The sequence below is a fragment of the Martes martes genome, assembly GCF_963455335.1.
Source record: "Martes martes genome assembly, chromosome: 3".
In the NCBI taxonomy this organism is placed as follows: domain Eukaryota; kingdom Metazoa; phylum Chordata; class Mammalia; order Carnivora; family Mustelidae; genus Martes; species Martes martes.
In genome coordinates, this window is record NC_137890.1 from 151,987,381 (window position 1) to 152,006,902 (window position 19,522).

The 19,522-nt window shown below is 48.5% G+C and overlaps 1 protein-coding gene across 3 annotated transcripts in view; it reads right to left on the reverse strand.

Annotated features, from left to right (window-relative positions):
- Positions 1-1,401: 1,401 nt before the first annotated feature.
- The window catches only part of TRAF3IP1 (TRAF3 interacting protein 1), a 58,234-nt gene continuing 40,113 nt past the window's right edge, over positions 1,402-19,522 (reverse strand). For all 3 annotated transcript variants that reach the window (XM_080798765.1, XM_080798764.1, XM_080798766.1), the window contains 2 exons: positions 5,259-5,482; positions 1,402-3,267 (listed from right to left, as the gene is read on the reverse strand). In XM_080798765.1, coding sequence (XP_080654891.1) covers positions 3,102-3,267; positions 5,259-5,482 — 390 coding nt within the window. In that variant the 3' untranslated portion in view covers positions 1,402-3,101. The remainder of the gene's footprint in view (positions 3,268-5,258; positions 5,483-19,522) is intronic.

A 19,522-nucleotide genomic window follows, 5' to 3' on the forward strand; every position in this document is an offset into this window, starting at 1 on the left:
ATGTGAGAGAACCGCAGAGGCCAGCACAGGCGCTGGGAGGTCCAGTGTGCTGGCCCCGCTGTTCCACCCCTCCCGACAGGCTGGCAGGAGGCACTGGGGTCTCGGGGAAGAGCAGCAGGCACTGGGACCACAGGTGCTTACAGAGCCTGACCACCCCCCACCCTCCCCGCCTACCTCACTGGGCCCAGCTTCCTTCTGGTTCATGGACTGCACTGTCTGAACCCCATTTTCTCACCAGGAAGACCACTTGCCTGGTTTAAGAAGCTGATCATCAATCTGGAACTCAGCTCTAAATACAGCTTGAAAAGGTTACAGTTTAAAAACCATTTACATTTCCCTTCACTAGCCAAATTAAAAAAAAAAAAAAATCCTTCCCAATCTTCCTTCATGAAAACCCCAAAATAAGCAAACAGGGCCTCACTTCTGCTCCACTGCAAGGCCGGTAAAACTAAACTTACCAAGACACCTTTTGGGAAAATAGAAAAGGTTTATATAAAGTGCATCGTGGGACGGTTCAACTCAGAGCCCAAAGGTAGGACACAAGTCCCCTCTGGTCCTGAGGGGGCGCTCCCACCTCCCACTTCCCTCCTCAGCGGATCACATGACTGCCCGGCTCCCTCCAGCCCCCTGCTGCATTGCGGGAAGCCTGCCCACCAGGCTGTGGCTGGCTCCTGGGGAGGCATCGCTGGGTATGCATGGAAGATCCTGGAGCTGGGCGCACCCTTGCAGCAGGCACGCCAACACGTGGTCTTGTTGTGCACGGCCTCCACTGAAGCCGACGCTCGTGGAAGCTCCTGCAGCTGGTCATGCCAAGCCTGTGACCATGGACATCTGCGTGTTCGCACACAGGTTGGTCTAGCCCCGCTGCCCTTGACCCACTCGTGCGCCCTGACCCTGCGCGCCAACAGACAGACGCAGTCAGCTCGGCGCAGCGCAGACAAGGAGGGCAAGCCCGCTCTGGGGCGCCTGTCAGGACGCAGGGTGGGACTCCAGACCACCCAACATCCCAAACACACTCCATGTCACTGAGTGACATCATCTCTCGTCACCAACCTGTCACCAGTATTTGTTTAAATTGCTTATTGAAAAGAAAAATAAGCATGACTATCAAAGCAGAAAGTTCACATTTTAGTCCTGAATTTTTTTCCCAAAGGTTTACACATTTTCTTTGAATATAAATTAATGTCAGCTCTACTTTTAGATTAAAGTTCCACAGTGAGATCCCATACTTCCTGGAAAGGTCCAAGCCAAAGCAGAGCTAAAGGCTTAATAACCCCCTTGCATACTTTCCCAAAGTAACAGATAATATCAGGACTTAACGAGTCTCTGATAAGATACCGTAATCATCACAGAGACTATCTAAAACTTCATGAATGACCTTGAAATTTCTGACAAATGCTTATCAGTTTTATAAAACTTTAATTTATACAGAAGATGGTAAGTGTCATGATAGGAATGAAAAGATAAATTTCCCTGAACTTGCTTCACAAGAAAAATAAAATATACATGTGAAAATACAAAAATCCAAATGCTTATATTTTCTCTAGCTGTGAACTGAATTGTGCAACCCATACACTTATAGAAAAAATATGTGACTGTTTTTAATGATTTATGTATAAAATAAAAATAAATTTTATGATACAATTTGATAAACTACTTCATACAAAATTTTACTCACATAAAATGTATGCAATGCAAAAATCCTATTCGTATGTACAAATTCATAAAAGGCAAACACATCTTGAAGCAAAACAGTCCAGTTAGGGTTATGTCTAAGTCATTCAAATCAGAAGAAGAGAGACAAGTACATGGGGGAACTCGTTAACGGACACCCTCCCGCCTCCAGTAATGCATTTAGTACAATCTGATCAATTTTACCGTGCAGCATAGAAATGACCAAGTTACCAATGTGTCAAAACAGCAGAGTTTCATAATCTGACGTTAAACTGATTCAGCTTGGAAAAATCATATAACCACCTCAGAAAAGGATTTCTTTTGGAAACTGCAGTAAGGAAACCTAATCTGTGCGTTTGTGCTAAGACTTAAAAGAAGCAGAACTTTCTCAGGCAATTCTAACATTTAAATGGCACTGCATGGTTCACACCACAAGTGTCTAGAAATAACAGTATCGGACCCAGACCTTATGAACCATATGCCTCCAAACACTGGAATCCCTTATATACAAACTTCAGACTTTTTTTAGTATTTACAATTATCAAATGTGAGTGAAAAACTTAATATAAACCACATTCTAAAAAAACCTTGCTTTACAAAATAATTTCCAAAAAAATGGTAACATCAAAAAAATGTTGCAAATTGGTATGTCCCCTGAAGTCTTCCTTTAGCTGTTTGCCTCAAGCTACAGGCCTCTCTAGAATGCACATCTACAGGAAGGACCAGGAAAGACATCGAGGCCACAGGCCCAGGCAAGTACAGGCCCAGAGCAGCTCACTGCTACCTACATGGGGAAAACCCTGGGGCTGAATGTCCATGAAGGACATACTGAAATCTCCTAAATATATGAACTTTAAGGCTGCAAACACAAGCAAGAGGCCGTAGGGACGAATGAGAAAATGACAAAGAGGTATACACAGTTGCAAAGAGCTTTAAAAAAAAAAACAAAACTCAGGTGTACCTTATAAAGATACAGACTGAAATGAACCTTTCCAAGGGGAAATGAACTCAAAACAGAGCGGACTCGTGGTCAGGCCCCATTTCTGTTTGTAAGTGCCGTCAGAAGGCAGCCACCCTTCACTCTACTCCCTTCAGGGTCCTGTCACCAGCCCTAAAACCCAAAATCGAGGACACGGCTTCCTCGTGTGCCACCCCCACTCACCTGCTAGCGACTTCTGGCATGGCCCTGAGCACAACGGGCCGCGCGGAGATGCAGAGAACACGTCTGCACGGTAGGCAACACCCCTGCTAGCAGAACATGGCCCTCAACACATGGATGTGCCTGTGTTTTCAGAGCTCTGCACCTCAGAGGGAGGACACGGAAAGCTTCATTTTCTCAGGAAACTGAACTGAGAGAGTAGTGACGTTCTATCTTCCTTTTTATTTTCAGACTGAGGAGGACTTCCAGCTTTGGAAACATGTGAGTTTCACCTTCTCGAGCTCAGGTTGATGCTGTAGACCATTTTCTGAATCTTCTCCTCGTTCTTCAGGATGTTGGCCTTCACGGCACAGATCTTGTCCTGCTGGTCTTTGATCAGCTGCTCCAGCTCCGCCAGCTCCGCCTTCAGGGGCTCGACCGCACCATCTGTGATGCTGGTGGGACACAACACAGGGGCTCATGAGCACCAGGCTCAGCTTAGAGCTGTTTTTTGTTTCGTTTTTTTTTTTTTTTTAAGATTTTATTTATCCAGTGACAGAGAGAGAGAGAATAAAAGGGGAGAAGGTCAGAGGGAGAAGCAGACTCCCCACGGAGCCGGAAGCCTGATGCAGGACTCTATCCTAGGACTCCAGGATCATGACCTGAGCTGAAGGCAGACGCTCAACCAACTGAGCTACCCAGGCACCCTAGAGCGGCTTCTTGATTGAACAATCAAAGATGACAAAAGTAAGTTATTCGCAGCATCCAAAGAAAAAGGGTAAAAATATAAACACACTCAGATAAGGATATAAAGGGATGAGATCCTCACACCTGGGAAAAACATTATTTTACCCTCCCACAGCCAAAAGTAAAGTCAAACATGCCAATCTACTAAGTGGCCTACTTTTTCTAAAGCCTCACATCACATAGAGCAGAGAGCCCTGGGACGGCAGGGAGGGGAGCAGCGCAGCCACCAACAAGGGCCACAGCCCCGGCAGCCTGACACGAACCCCACCTTCCCCTAAGTAGGTTCGTCCAACCACCAGGGCTTCCCTACCCAGCCCCCTCCGACTCACAAGTTCCAGGCATGAGGCCTTTCAGTGCCGAGTTACCTGCCAGTAAAGATCTAGAACATATTTGGGAAAGCAAAGGTCAAACTGGCCTCTCCTTTAGTTTTTTAAGCATGTAAATACAAAATAAGTACAAAAAAGAGTGATGGGGACACCTGGATGGCTCAGTCAGTTGAACATCTGCCTTCGGCTCAGGACATGGTCTCAGGGTCCTGGGATCGAGCCCCGAGTCAGGCTCCCTGCCCAGAGAGAAGTCTGCATCTCACTTTCCCTCTGTCCTTCCCCCTGCTCATGTGCATGCTCTCTCTCTCTCTCTAATTAATAAAAATCTTTAAAAAGACTCTATATAAAAAACAAACAAAATAAATGAAGAGTGATGATTTCCAACCATCCTACCACAAAGCGAACTCAGGTTCTTTAAGGAAGAAGCATCTGGGTGCTACTTCTCAGACCTAAAATCAACTGTAGGAAGGGCCGACAAACCACCATGCTGGGCTCGGCACCAAAAAGTTCTCGGAGATTTCCTAACTCTTCTAATGCTGGACATTTAAACTTTTAAGGGCTTTTTAGGAGTAAGCAGGCTGATAATAAAGACAGCAGCTTTCTTATCACACAGCATTTTATCGCCGGGCTTGCAAATGAGCACTGGGTCCACTCAGGTCGTTTCTGGACAACAAGTAATAAAGCGTCACGCATTCCAGATTCCCTGATTACAAACATAGAACATCAAACATTTCCCCCAAATAAATCTCTTTTTATAGTCATTATATTTCCTTTACGGTAGCTATTTCAAAATGGGCTCACCAGCATTTCTTTCTTTTCAGAGTAAAAAATTAAAATACTTTCAAAGTACAAACAGTTACCAAACTTTGGGGATTTTGGTAAGACACATAAAACAATAATTCCCATACTGCAAAGTTCCCCATATTGTTTACTGCCTGTACCACTTGCGTGTGAACGTTAACGCCATAACTTTCCTCAAGGCTGCAAAGGCGTGCCCTGTGCCATACAAAAGCAGAAAGAAAACACTTCCTTGGGGTGGGGGGTGGGGAGGTGGAGGGGTAGGGGGATTCCTTGGGAGGCAACCCCCTGGGCTCCCTGAGCCTCCACCCCTGCCCACCTCTGCTTCTTCTGCACAGCCTTGCCCCTGGCCCCCCACCAACCTCTGTTCCTTCTGCAGCCCCCAACCCTGGGTCCCAACCCCGCTCCTTCAACAGCACCCCCCGCCCCCAACCCCTCCACCCTGCTCCTTCTGCAACACCATCCCCCCCAGCCCCCACCAACCTCTGCTCCTTCTATAGCATCCACCCCCGCCCCCGACGCCCCCACCTCTGCTCCTTCAGCAGCACCCACCCCCGCCCCCAGCCCCTGCCCACCTCTGCTCCTTTTGCAGGGCCTCGGCATGCTGCTTGTTCTCGCTATGCCACAGCTGCAGCTCATTCTGCATGGCGTCCACATCCTCCTGGATGTAGTCCATGATCTTCCCCAGGGGGAGCGCGCTCTTGCACAGGGTCTGGATGGACACGCGCAGCTTCTCGATCTCCTTGGAAACTATGTCCTTCTCCTTCTTCCATGCAGACTCAAAGACAAGCGACTTCTCCTACAGTCAGTGGGGAAAACGGGCAGAGAAGGAAGCATCCTCACTCCTGAGGCAGGACGGGGACCTGCTGAGGGTAGAGAGTCATGGGAGCCGGGACCGCACTGGCTCGAGCCAGCAGCAGCCCCGAGGTACCAAGTGTGGTGCGGGGACCAACACTGTGCCAAGTGACGGTCCATCCCTTTTCTTCTCAGAGGTACAGGGGTCTTCACTTGGAAGGCTGTCAGAGGGGCACAGTTCTATGTAGCAAGATTTCTTTTCCAACTGGCCAGAAGCTTACTATAGTTACTGTTACCAGAGCTGCGGGACGCTGATGATTTTCCCAGACAGACTGGCAGAAAGTGGCCCTGACCCACTGCGTTTCAGTCCTTGCATAGGCCTCCTTTCCATCTCAAAGGACTCTGCCACCCATCTCCCCAAGAAAGGGGGAAAGGAACCCTTCAGAGAGGAGGAAAACTGCTGGTGTGGGAGTGAAGGGATGGGAGGTTTGCAAAGGAGGACATAATGGACAGCACCAAGCCAGGCAGCGGGCCTGCTGAATAAGAAGGGCTGGACAGAGCGGGCTGGTCAGGGGGCCCAGGCAGACTGGTGCCCTTGGTGGGAACCACAGGTATGGGGGCCAGAGGGGTGCAGGAAAAGAGACAGCAGCAACTGAGAACTTCATTCAGTTCTGGCCAGGAGTTCTCTTCATGTGAGCTTTTATCACAGGCCTCTCTGAATTTCAGAAGCTGATGCAAGTTGATGAGAAGCAATGAGTAGTTTGGCTTCTTGGAAAACCTTTCCTAGGAGATGGACATGATGCTCCCACTCCATCAGGCTGGCTAGGGTGTCATTGCCTCACCCACTCACAGTTTGAGTCAGCCACTGTTAATTCACGTATAACTAATGAACTGGTTTTATTAAGTGACACAACCATCTGCGTTACTGGTAACGCCAGCCTCAGGCTGCAAGCTCCGGGCGGGCAGGAGCCCCCGCCTGCATCCCCCCACAAGAGGTTCTCCTTAGATATTTGTCTGATGAACAAATGGAGTGACTGACTAACCCACCTGCCAAGAGGCCAGCTCCCCTGCCTCCCGGGCTTCGGCAAGCACGCAGAAAGCCCTCACGTGATGCCTGGCACGCACAAACTGTTCAGTAAACAGGGGGAGCAACGAACGGTAAAATTCATAAACCCGTCAGTTCAGTAAGGTGGCAGGAGACAAGATAAAACATACAAATATCAGTTATATTCCTATGTACTGTCAACACATGGACACTGAAATTAAAAATAGTGTCATTCACAACTGTATATGTAAACAAAAGAGAGAAATGCCTAGGTGTAAATCTAACAAAGTATGTACAGAACTTGTGTACTGAAAATTACGTAATGTGGATGAAAGAAATCAAAGCAGACCTAAATATATGGAAAGACATACCATGTTCCTCAACTGAACGATTCAAATATTGTAAAGATGTCAATTCTTCCCCAGTTGATATACAAGTTTAACAAAATTCCTATCAAAATCCCAACCAAATTTTTTGGAAACATAGGCAAGATTATCCTAAAATTTATATGGGAAGGCAAAGGAACTAGAATAGCTAGAACATTTGTTTTAGAAAAGAATAAAGAGGGAGGAATCAGTCCATCCAATTTCGGGATTTTATAGTTATATCAATCAAAACTGTGTGGTACTGGCAGGACAGACACACAGACCAATGGAACAGAATGAAGAACCTAGAAAAAGACCCTTCCAAACATACCCAACAGGTTGTTTTTTTTTTTTTAATTGGTATTTATTTGAAAGAGAGACAGAGCATGAGCACAGCATGGGAGAGGGACAAGGAGAGGGACAAGGAGAGTCCACCCTGAGCAGGGAGCCCAATGTGGGGCTCGGTCTCAGGACCCCAAGATCATGACCTGAGCCGAAGTCAGCCACTTAACGGGGTGAGCCCCCCAGGTGCTCCTGCCCAGCTGATTTTTGACAAAGGTATAAAAAGCAATTCAATGAAGGAAACAGAGTCTTTCAATATGTGGTACTAGAACAACTGGATATCCACAGGGAAAAAGGAACCTTGATCTAAGTCTCCTATGTTACACAAAAATTAACTCAAAATGGATCACTGACTTAAATGTAAAATGTAAAACTACAAAACTTTTAGGAAAAAAACTAGAGGAACATCTTTGGAATTTAGGGCCAAGCAAAGAGTTCTCACACTGTCCCCAAAAAGCATGATTCATTAAAGGAAAAATTGATAAAGTACACTCTATCACAACTAAAAATTTTTGTTGTGCAGAAGATCCTACTGAGAGGTTGAAAGACAAATTAGAGAGTGAGAGTACATATTTTCAAACCAAGTATCTGACAAAGGACTAGTATCTAAATATGTAAACTCTCAAAACTCATCAGCAAAAAGCAAACACTCCAATTAGACATGAACAAAAGACAGACACTGCATCAAAGGGGATACATGATGGCCAATAAACACATGAAAAGAGGGTCAAAGTCATTACTTATCAGGACAATTCAAAATAAAGCCACAGTGAGATACCACTGCCAGGATGGCTTAAAAAACAAAAAATAGGGGCACCTGGGTGGCTCAGTGGGTTAAAGCCTCTGCCTTCAGCTCAGGTCAAGATCCCAGGGTCCTGGGCCCCCTCAACAGGCTCTCTGCTCAGCAGGGAGCCTGCTTCCTCATCTCTCTCTGCCTGCCTCTCTGCCTACTTGTGCTCTCTGTCTGTCAAATAAATAAATAAAATCTTTAAAAAAAAAAATAGTGACAACGTCACATGCTGGTAAGGATGCAGAGAAACACGATTACTCGTATCCGGCTGGTACGAGTGTAAGGTGGTACGGCTCCTATGGAAAAGAGTTCGGTGGTTTCTTTAAAAACTAATATGCAGTTAGCATCAGACCTCACAACCCTTCTCCTGGACACTTAGCCCAGAGGAATGAGAAGTCACGTTCACACACTGCCTGTGCACAAACGTTTATGAAGCTGTATTCAGAGCAGCCCCAAACTGGAAACAACCCAGATGCCCTTCAGCAGGTGAACAGTTAAATGATCTGTGCTCCACTCACACCCCGGAATCTGCTCGGCAATAAAAACGGACGAGCTGCTGAGCCATGCAACCTCCTGGACGGCTCTCCAGATAGTTACACTGAACAAAAGCAGCCAATCTCCAAAGACGTGCTCTGTGATGCATCTGCAGAACCTCCTTGCGATGGCGGTATTACAAAAACAGAGAACAGTTACTGGTTGCCAAAGGTTAAGGAGGGGTGAGGTGGGAGGGAGGGAGGAGGTGTGGTTGTAGAGGGCAAGAAGAAGGACACTTGTGGTGATGGAGCTGTTGTGTATCCCAACTGTGTCAAGGTCAGCATCCTGGGGCTGACGCCGTACTGTGGCTTTACAAGATGCTGCCGGTGGGGAAAACAGAGTACATGGGAAATCCCCATCACGTCTTGCAACTGCACATGAACCTACAGTTACCTCAAGATACGTTCAGCTGAAGAAGAGTTAGTGGCCATAGAAATGACTTTAAATTAAAATGCTAGATGACTAACATGTATTCCAAACAATAAAAAACGATTTCTCAAGGAAAAAAGTGTTGTCTTTACACAGATTAGTAAATCTCTCATTAATTTAGTTGAACACTTTAAAATTCTAAAACCCATTCAAGGGCCCTGGGTGGCTCTGTCGATTGAGCATCCGACTCTGGATTTCAGCTCCAAGTCATGGAATCGAGTCCTGCATCAGGCTCCATGCTCAGCGCGGAGTCTGCTTGAGGTTCTCACTCTCCCTCTGCCCCCCCCACCCTGGCCCTCACGCTCTCTAATAAATAAATAAGCCTTTAAAAAATAAATACATGCAGTTCTACTAAAAGCCGTTCACAATGCTTATTAAGTAGTTCCTACGCGTTTGGCCTTTTGTGTTGAGTCTGATACAGAACAGATCGGGGCACGGAACTTAGGATGGGAGACAAAATCACGAAAAAGTCCAACAAAACTGGTGAGTTACAAGGCAGACCATGACACGGAGGGGTTAAGCAGCGCAGCTCCCTCCTATCCCAGGTCACCTGGTCAAACGCCCTCATTGTTCTGTGTCACAGCACCAAGCAGACTCGGGAATACTAGCCTTAAATTTATCACTTTATTTTTAAGGGATTAAGAATTCAAAACAAAATGCATTTGGGCTAGGGTTATGGCAGTCAGGAGAGACTTTTATTATTGCTGCAAACAGAGAGCCACAAAACACGAAAACTCTGGTATTTAAAAAAAATACTTTCACTTAAATGAACGTGGCAGGGTGGAGTGGATAAGTCAACGATTGTTTGCTTTAACAGCACACCTCTCTGACGATAGGCTGATTTATATGTAGCTCATACAGCTCTATCAGCAAATTTCCAGGCCAACATAACCATTATAAACCCTTGGTTTATAGACTTTTCAATATGTATAGTAAAATATGAGAAGCTACTACCATATTCACCACCCAGGAATGAGTCATATGAAATATGCTTAATTTCTGGAAACAGAAAAGGAAAAAATAATGAAACTACATCATTCCACAAAGTGGGACCTACAACAGCCTGCAGCGCAGGAGGACTCTGGGGAATTGGGGTGTGGGCTCCGGGACACGTGCTCGGCAGGTGCGAAGCTGGTGCCGATCTGGCTTCACCACCTCCTGACTTTACGGCCCTGGGAGCCTGACCTGACCTCTCTGTACCTCGGGTTCATCCTAATAAAATGGAAATCATAATATTTATCCTGCAGGTTGAGATTAAATGGGATAATATAAAACAAGCAGCTCAGTGTCTCGCACATAGTAAACCCTCAGTAAACGTTAACCATTATCGTAAATTCACCTAACACAGGAACCGGAGCGCAAGCCCCACAGGGGGACGCAGGCCCGCTCATCCCTTGGTGCCAGGACATGGCTCCCTTCCCGCGAGCTATCTCATCGGCGACAAACCGATCGGGGTCGGGCACGTTCAGAGAACAAGCTCGTACCGTGTCAGCACCAACCAGAAGCGGTTATGTCCTGCTTCACAGAGTTCTGCCATCGAAAACACCCCCTGCTCACTGCCACGCCCCCTTCCCCAGCTGCACTTCACAAACACAGATAACCCACTCCCACGAAACTCAACCTCAAAACCCCTTTCTGGAAGACCTGAACCTTGGCTCTGAGCCGGGCACGACCCACTGTGCCCCTGCCATGGGCCCCCTTCCCATGGGGGACGCACATAGGGGAGGCAGCAGAGCATGTCTCCTGGGGCCGCCTGCCCCCTACCTGCCTGACCCCTTGTCTGGCGCAGGCTGCAGACTATGGACTCAGCTGCTCTCCGTCTGGATGACCTCTGACAAAGTGTATTCCAGAGGCTGGCTGGCCGCTCACACCTGTGCTTTAGACAAAGTGACTTTCCAAGACTTTTCAGGGGACCAGGTACTTACTTCTGGGACTTAATAGGATTTGCATTTAACACACACACACACACACACACACACACACACATCCCCAGGAATGTGAGCATTTGTGTTTACTGTGAGTTTTAAGTTTACACTGATTTATTCTAAGTCATTTAAATAAAAACTATGAGCTAAAACACTTGTTTCTTTCAAGTTCAGTCGCATTGCTTCATGAGAAGAAAGTACTATTTTTAAGATCACGCCTTACAAGCCTAGCCCTCTGACCCTGCCTGGAGTCTCCCGGAAGCAGGCTCTGGGTACAAGCAGAGGGCCATGGATCCGAGGGGTCACACCCCTGAGCAGCACTCCACCCCACACTCAGCAAACCCAATAAACAAAGGCCTGATTAATGCAGGGGCAGGGAGGGAATCATAAATCACAGAGCGTGAGTATTTGCTTTAAATAACATATGCTCCCATGACCTCAGAAACTGATTTATATACAACCTGCCAAAAGTTCATTTTCCTTACAAACTGAGGAATGCCTGCATCCAAGTTACAAGAGAAACGCAGAGACTGACAGCATAACCACTCTGAGTGTCTCACTCATCCAGAAATATTCGCTCACCCAACTATGTCAACCGCGTCTCTCATGTGGGTCAGACCAGATCCCTTAAGCGCATGGTAAAATAAAAGTCTGCCCTCGAATACTCCAACCCTTCTGCGCACACACAGAAAAGCACGTAAAATGTAAATGTGTGGGACAAGATGGTAGAGTGACCCCGGCAACTTTTGCCTCAATCAAGAAAGCCAACTTGGCCAGGGTCCTGAAAGCCCAAGGCCACCGCCACGCTGCCCGCCGTGTGCTCGAGCAACTGGTCTGCTGGGCTCACCCGCGTGCCTGGCTCATCCGTACGGCATGGACAGAACCACAAAGAGCACAGCCACATGCATCTGCCTCTCCTGCTCAAGCACGTGTACGCCGTTGGTATTTTGTGACAAGAATACACCGTGACTTGTTTACCCACTCCGCTGCTGGACGTCCGGGTGATTCAGGGTCTGGGGCTACTGCAACAGCTGCCCAGAGAAAGTGAGTATTCTGAGCAGTGAAGTCGTCAGTGACAATAAAAATAAAACAAAACAAAAAAACAAACAAAAAACAGCTACGACAGTGGTCAGGAGGCACAACCATGAATAAGCTTCCTTCTGTCCCAGCATACACAAGTGCAGGACTCTGAGGACACGCGTGAGCAGTGGCACTGTGGACCAAAGGCTACATCTCCAACTCTGTGACACGGTATCAAATGGTTTTCCAAAACGGTTGTACCAGTGATGTCAAATAGTTTTCACGCACCAGTATTTTGCTTCTGTGCATAAAATATAAGAAGAGCGACACCTGCGTCATCACCACAATCCGACAGTGGCCGGCAGAGGAGCCACAGGACCAGTTCACGGGCAGCAGAGGGGGACCAGCTGCAACACAGAACCTTCCACAGGAGAGACACGGATCGCCTAAGCGCCTCCAGACCAGCACACAGGTGCAAGCAGGACATGGTCAGCATGCATGCCTATGGAGGGAACGCAGTGTGAGGGCCGCCCGGACCTGGGGAACATCCCACCTCTGCCACTGACGGTCTGCATCAGACAAAGGAACTCCGAGCCTTGGAGATGGGGATGGGGCTCAGCTAAACAATCACCACGGGCAGAGCGATGTTTACCTCTCCTTCGTCCTAAGGAGTGTGCAGAAATGGCAGCTGCTGGGACAACCGTCCACAGCTAAGAACTGGCTGGCAAGCCTCCACAGGAGGAAAATAGCATGCCAGGCACCTCCAAGCATGTGGCACAGGGTGGGTCTCTGGAGAGGTAGGAGTGGGAAGTGTGAGAAAGGCAGCTTAGCCGGCACCCACTGGGGTCACCGGGGCCACAGCCAAAGCTCCGTGCAGGCCAGAGAAGATGTCTCTTCAGACTGGCCTTCTGACTGCCCCGAAAATCCGAAGTAGTTTAAAATCCACCTTTGATAACACGGACATGGGCCAGATGGCCACTAACAGAGCCGGCAGGCAGCAGGGAAACATAGGACTCAAATTTTTAGCCCCAACAGCCCCTTCTCTATTTAAAGTCATGGAAGTGAAGAATACGATCAGACTGGCCTAAAACTGGTCCCGTCAAACATTTTTATGAAAGCCTATTCTCACATATTTATTCTTTCAGAGGAACTTTAGAATATTATTTGCCAAGGTCCAAAATATCCCCTGAATATTTATTGGAATTCCATTAAATTTATAAACTAAGTTGAGGAAAATCACATATCATATCGAGTTTCCCATCCAGAAACACTCTCTCGACTTTTTCCAGGCCTTTTATATTTCTTGGTAAAATTCTGTGGCTTCTCAAAATAGTTGCTATAAATCTCCTATTAAACACGTGGCCCTGTAAGTCACGTTTTTGTTTTCAGTTCCGAGGGGGACTTCATGCACAGTATTTTCAATGGGCTATCGCTGACGTGCAAGAGAAGTACAGACTTCTGAGTGTCTGTTTTGACACTGGGCAGCATACACATTTGTTTCAAACTATCAACCTTTCGGAGATCAACGTGGTCATCGTGGAATGACAGTGATCCCGTGTCCCCCATGAAGACCTACGTGCCTCGCGTGGTCCTGCGCTGGCTGGAGCCCCCAGCAGAGCTGGCAGGACTGTTCCACGGCCTCCATCCCGTGCTCGGGGGGAACACATGCAGCCACTCACTGCTGCTCAGGATGCTGACTGCCCAGGGCACGCGCTCCTCCATCCTCGCCCACTGCACGTGTCCAGTCATATGAGAAGCTGAATCCTACATGTGCCATTTATTCTTGAGAGAAAATGCAGCTCCCAGTGACCCCACTTGGTTCAAGAACAGCTTCTTGGTTAAGCAGAGGAGAAGTAAGCCATGCCTGAAGGGTGCGGCAGCCACTGAGCTGTTTTTAGCTGAGAAGGCCGCGGAGGCAGGGTAACAGGCAGTGCTGACCATCGACGGAAACAGAACCATACTTGGCTAACAGATGCACATCTTTGCTCCTAGGATACATTCTAGTTTACTATTAATTATATAATAAAATACATGCTTTAGGGGGAAAAAATCAGTTATTTTTCTAGTTCCTAACCATGAACTTTTGGTTCTTCTAACCCATTCTAGCTACAGATTTTTAAGGTTCTATACTTCTTTGAAAATAGAGCGAGTAGATTGTGGGCACAATAAGAAAATGGGAACCCAACAGGAAACATAAAGTGGAACCAACCAACCTGAGGGCCTGAGAACGGGCAGGGGCCAGCCCACCCTGGACCTTGCTGGCTGTGGGGGGATGACCTCCTGGCTCTGCTCAGGGTGTCAGGAGGCGGGGACCCTCCTGGGCCAGCTGACAGGCTGGAACCTGCAGACAGGGCGGGCTAGATTCCAGGAGGTCCTGGAAAACCATTTGAGATAATTGCCCACGGTGGAGAGAGCCTGTGCACAGGCCCCAGCGTCCAGAGGGGGAGCTCCAGCACCCCACAGTTCGGAGGCACTGACGAGGGCGAAAGAACAGTGTGACTGTACCTCCATCACCTCTCCCAGGGGGCACTGCGCAGGGCCAGGAGTGACCTCAGCTCCTGATTTCTCCTGAGAGGGTGAGTGACAGTGTGTGGGGAGTCCCTGGCCTCCCCAGCTGTGCAGGACGCTGCCCACGAGACCCCACATCTCTTTTACCCTCTCCAGACGACTGTCTCAGACCACAGGACTTGGGGGCAGGAGCAGTTGGGAGAGAGGCAGACAGGACACTCAGAGGACAACAAAAAGACAAAGGTCCTTTTGCACTGAAGACCCCATCAAGAAATCTGTCCAGGAGCTGCTAGGGACATTTTGCCCATGGATCCGTACCCCCTGCTGGTGCCCAGCACGCAACCCCACCCTATGGCTGGCCCCCTATGTGTGCCCCTGAGGGCGGCAAGAGTAAGCTTTGACAGGCAGCCAGAGAGTACACACAAAGCCAGCCTGAATCTGCGGCCGGGGAGAGGCCACAAACAAGAGCTTTAGCTCGGCCCTTTGGAAAGCAAAAGGGGGAACTGTCAGCACCCACCCTGGCAGGCTGCAGGATCGAGAGAAAGCACACGACCTTAAACATTCTGCCCCAAGAGGGAGCAAGAAACTCGGGGCAGCTATGTCCACCGAAGGTCTGAAAAGCTTTAGAGTCCCCAGCAGGGCGGACAGAAGGCAATGTGTCTCCCAGAGTCAGCGAGTACAGATGGACGAGGTCACTGCTACTTCAAGGCGAACAGAGCAACGCAAGACTCCAAGGAACATGACAACCAGGGAAACACTGGCACCACCAAATATCTCAGTAACTTCCCAGCAACTGACCCCCCAAACACGGAGATCTGCAGTTTATCTGGTGAAGAATTCAGAATGGGCATTTTAAGGAAGCTCAATAAGCTACAAGAAAACACAGAAAGACAACCCAATAAATCAGGGAAATCATATGTGAAAAAGATAAGTAGTTTAACAGAAAGACAAAAATCATACGAAAGTACCACACAGATTCTGGAGCTGAAAATACTATGAACAAAACAAACACCACAACGGAGAGCACCAACGGTATGATGGAAGAAAGAACATGCGAGTTCCGGGACAGACCTTCAGGTTATCCAGCCCCAGGAAAACTAAACAAAATGACAAGAGTGAAGGGGGAAAAGAAAGCCCAGGTGATCCGGGGGCTACCAGCAAATGAAGCAATTGCTGAATTACTGGAACCAGGAGGAGGAGAGGGGCAGAAGGGGCAGAAAGCTTATTTGAAGAAATAACAGTTGAACACGTCCCAAGTCTGGGGAGAGCGTGGGTATCCAAGTTCATGAAGCTCACCAAGTTCACCAAACAAACTCGACTTCGGGAGACCCTCTCCAGACATATTAGAACAGAACTGGAAAATCACAGGCAAAGAGGGGCGCTTGGGGGGCTCAGTGGGCTAAGCCTCTGCCTTCAGCTCAGGTCATGATCCCAGGGTCCTGGGACTAAGTCCCGCATCGGGCTCCCTGCTCAGCAGGGAGTCTGCTTCTCCCTCTGCCTCAGTGCTTTCTATCTCTCTCTTTCTCTTATACTTGCTCTCTCTCAAGTAAACAAATAATGTATTAAAAAAAGAAAAGGAAAAAAAAAAAAAAACACAGGCAATGGGAGACTCTTCAAGGCAGAGGGAGAAGAGTTTGTTTGTCCCAAGGAACTCCACGGGACCACAGTGGACTCCTGGCCAGGAGGGAGTGGGACGATGCACTTGAAGGCTGAGGGAAACTGAGCACTCAGGAGAACACGACCCGGCAAAGCTGTCCTTCAAAAATGAAGGCGAGGGAAAGCCGCTCCCAGACAGAGCTGAGGAGGAGGTGGCCAGCAGAGGCCCTGCCCCCCAGGAAAGCCTGAGAGGAGTCCCCAGGCTGCAGTGAAGGGCACAGATGGGAGCAGGAGCACAGGCACGGCCAGGGAACATGGGGGCAGAGGGGAGCACCTGTCAGAACTGGGGGGATGAGGAGGAAGGGCCGTCAGCCACTCTGTACAAAGGCAAAAAGGACAGAGTCCTGAAAATAACCTCCGTTATGACAGTTTGTTAACGACCACAACCTAAAGAGGTAAACTCCAACTTCAAGAACATGAAAGATGGACTAAAAGGGCAGAGCTTCTGAAATTAGCTTGTTATCAGCATGAACCATCCCTTAACCTATAAGACGTTTCATGTGAGCTTCACGGTAACAACCAAGCAAACACCCGCAGTCGATTCCTAAGAGACAGAGAAGGGAAGCAAAGCGTCCCTGCTGTGGAAAATCCTGATCACAAAGGGCAGAGCAAGAAAAGAAAATGGTAAGATGGAATTAGCAAGTCCTTACCTATCATTAATCACTCTAAATACAAGTGGATTCAAATCTCCAATCAAAAGGCAGAGTTGCTGGACGCCTAAAAAGCAAGACCCAGCCGTATGCTTCGGACAAGACTCCTTCTCCCTTTACAGACACAAAAACTGGCTCAAAGAGATGGAGAAAGATATTCAGTGCACATGGAAACCGAGAGAGAGCAGCAGGGGCTCCACACGTTACGCTGGCCAAAACAGACTTTCAGCCGAAAACTGTGATGAGAGGCAGGGAAGGTCGTGTCATTACCTGTGGATGGGGTTCCCCTCATCAAGAGGACAGGAGCGCTGGCACCATCGAGGGCCAGCGCTGCGCACCTGCACACACCACGGAAATACCGACAGAGGAGGAAGAGCACGTCTGGACTCCCACCGCCCTGAACCAAAGCTTTGTGCACTCAGAAGCCCCAGAGACACCGCACACCCTCCTGAGTGCACACGTGTGGCGAGAAACCCAGTGGCATTTTGCAAACAGGGGGCTGCCCTCGGAAGACCAGCAGACCGGGAAGACTGGAATCAAGTCCTGGCTGGAGCTGAAATCCCATGCCGGCTGCTGCGTTCCCATGGAAGCACCCACCACACGTCCACATGCAGCCCAAGCCCAAGTCCTGGATGTGCTCCTCTCAAGCTCCCATCCCACTGTGCAATGACCTCGTCTCTCTAAAACTGTGTATTTGTCACGCAGGTTTCAGAGGCCCAGAGACCAGCAGGCATGTGCAGGCATCCCTTCCACAGCGCTGCTGAGTGGAGTGCCGGGAGGACAGACGGTTCAGCGAGGGATCCATTCAGGTCCCCTCTCCCATTCATGGGAGCAAGCAGAAGCTGCTGTAACTGGCCTACACTGGGGCCACTGGGCAGGGCAGCAGTGCACACTTCCTACCAGTCGGGAATACACCCCAAGATCTGCCTCAACTGCCCAGCTTCCCCCTCGAATGAGCCGGGTCTACGGGGCACTGCCACCAGCACTGCCACCACCCAGGGACCCAGGTAGGGAGAGGCTCTTTCCTCCCCCGGTCTTCCAAGGGGTTCAAAAGATCAGCCTTTGTGCATAGGAACCAAAGGACAAGGTAGGAAGCCTCCCACCTTGCTCCTCCAGGGTCAGCAACCATCCGGACCAGAAGTTCTGGTTCCCGGCTGTGCGTCAGAATCACCCAGGGAACTTTCTAAAATACCAAGGCCAGGACCCTGCCCAAAGATGGATGTTCTGGGTCTGAGAAAGGGCCCTGGCTCCAGTGTTTCATAAAAACTCTGGATGGTTCTAACGTACCAGCAGCTCTAAGCAGGTGCGCCTTCAAGTAGCTTTCAAAGGACAAAAGGTTCTAAAGATCACTCGCTTTACATTTTTTTTTAAGATTTTATTTATTTATTTCACAGACAGAGATCACAAGTAGGCAGAGAGGCAGGCAGGGAGAGAGGGTGGGGGAAGCAGGCTCTGCACTGAGCAAAGAGTCCGATGCGGGGCTCGATCCCAGGACCCTTGGATCATGACCTGAGCCTTAGGCAGAAGCTTTAACCCACTGAGCCACTCAGGCGCCCCTCGCTTTACATTTTATAACCATTTCCCTGCTACGGGCAGTGACAGCAAAAGAATCTAAGTTTTAAAATATACTTTACTCTGTGCCCCCCTCTCACCCCTGCCACTAATGCTCTCTCTCAAATAAAATATTTTTTTCTAAGATTTTATTTACTTGACAGAGACAGACACAGTGAGAGAGGGAACACAAGCAGGAGGAGTGGAGGGAGAAGCAGGCTCCCCGCTGAGCAGGGAGCCCAATGTGGGGCTCAATCCCAGGACCCAAGGATCATGACCTGAGCCGAAGGAAGATGCTTAACGACTGAGCCACCCACGCGCCCCAAACAAATAAAATTAAAAAAAAAAAAATAGACTTTATTTCCCTTTTCACTATCATCTCCGGAAACATTAGGATTATTAAATTATTTTGCTTTTTATTTCAATCCCTTTATGAACTAATTGGATTTACTACTTTAAATGTCCTGCTAAAATATTCATCATTTTTTACCAAAGCTATTGCTACAATCTTACTTCTAATTCTGGTTCATTTTATTTTTACATATTTAGCCTCCTAAATTCTCTAAAAATACCAGACAAAATAATCACATCCAAATTAACCATCAATCCTACAAGGCAGTTTCTGGGCAACACAAAACCCACCTTCTGGTTGGCATGTGAACTGAAAAAGAGATGCTCAAACCCGTCGTAAAAGTCAGGATGTCAGAGCCTTCCAACGAAAATACATTCCGCAGAATGATGACTAGAAGGCATGACTCCAAAGACTGGAAGAGCAGAGGAAAATTCAAAACTAGGACAGTCAGATCCCAATACCTTGCAAGCAGCGGGGCCAAGATGGCAATGATGCGTTGCAGACGGTGTTCTGACCTGATGCAGATATGGGGCGGAGCTTTCACTACACTTGTGCTCACCATGCCTCGGTCAATCCAAAACCACAAAATTTCAGTGAGCGGTTGAGGTCAGGAAGAAAATGAAGTAGGGTTGGAGCCTGCTGGGCAATGGGGTGGAGGACTAACAAAGCTGGCCGGGGGCAGGGGCTCTCTGGAGAGGTGGCATGTGAGCAGGGACATGCATGGTGACAGGAAGTCTCTGACTAAACAAAATCAGAGTTTTCTCTGATGGGTCCACCAGGCCCAAGGGACCAGCAGCCCGCCTCCAGGTAACTTTGGACTGCCAGCACAAACAAGGGCAAGAAGAGACGTGGCCCGCAGGAAAACAGGCCTGTAATT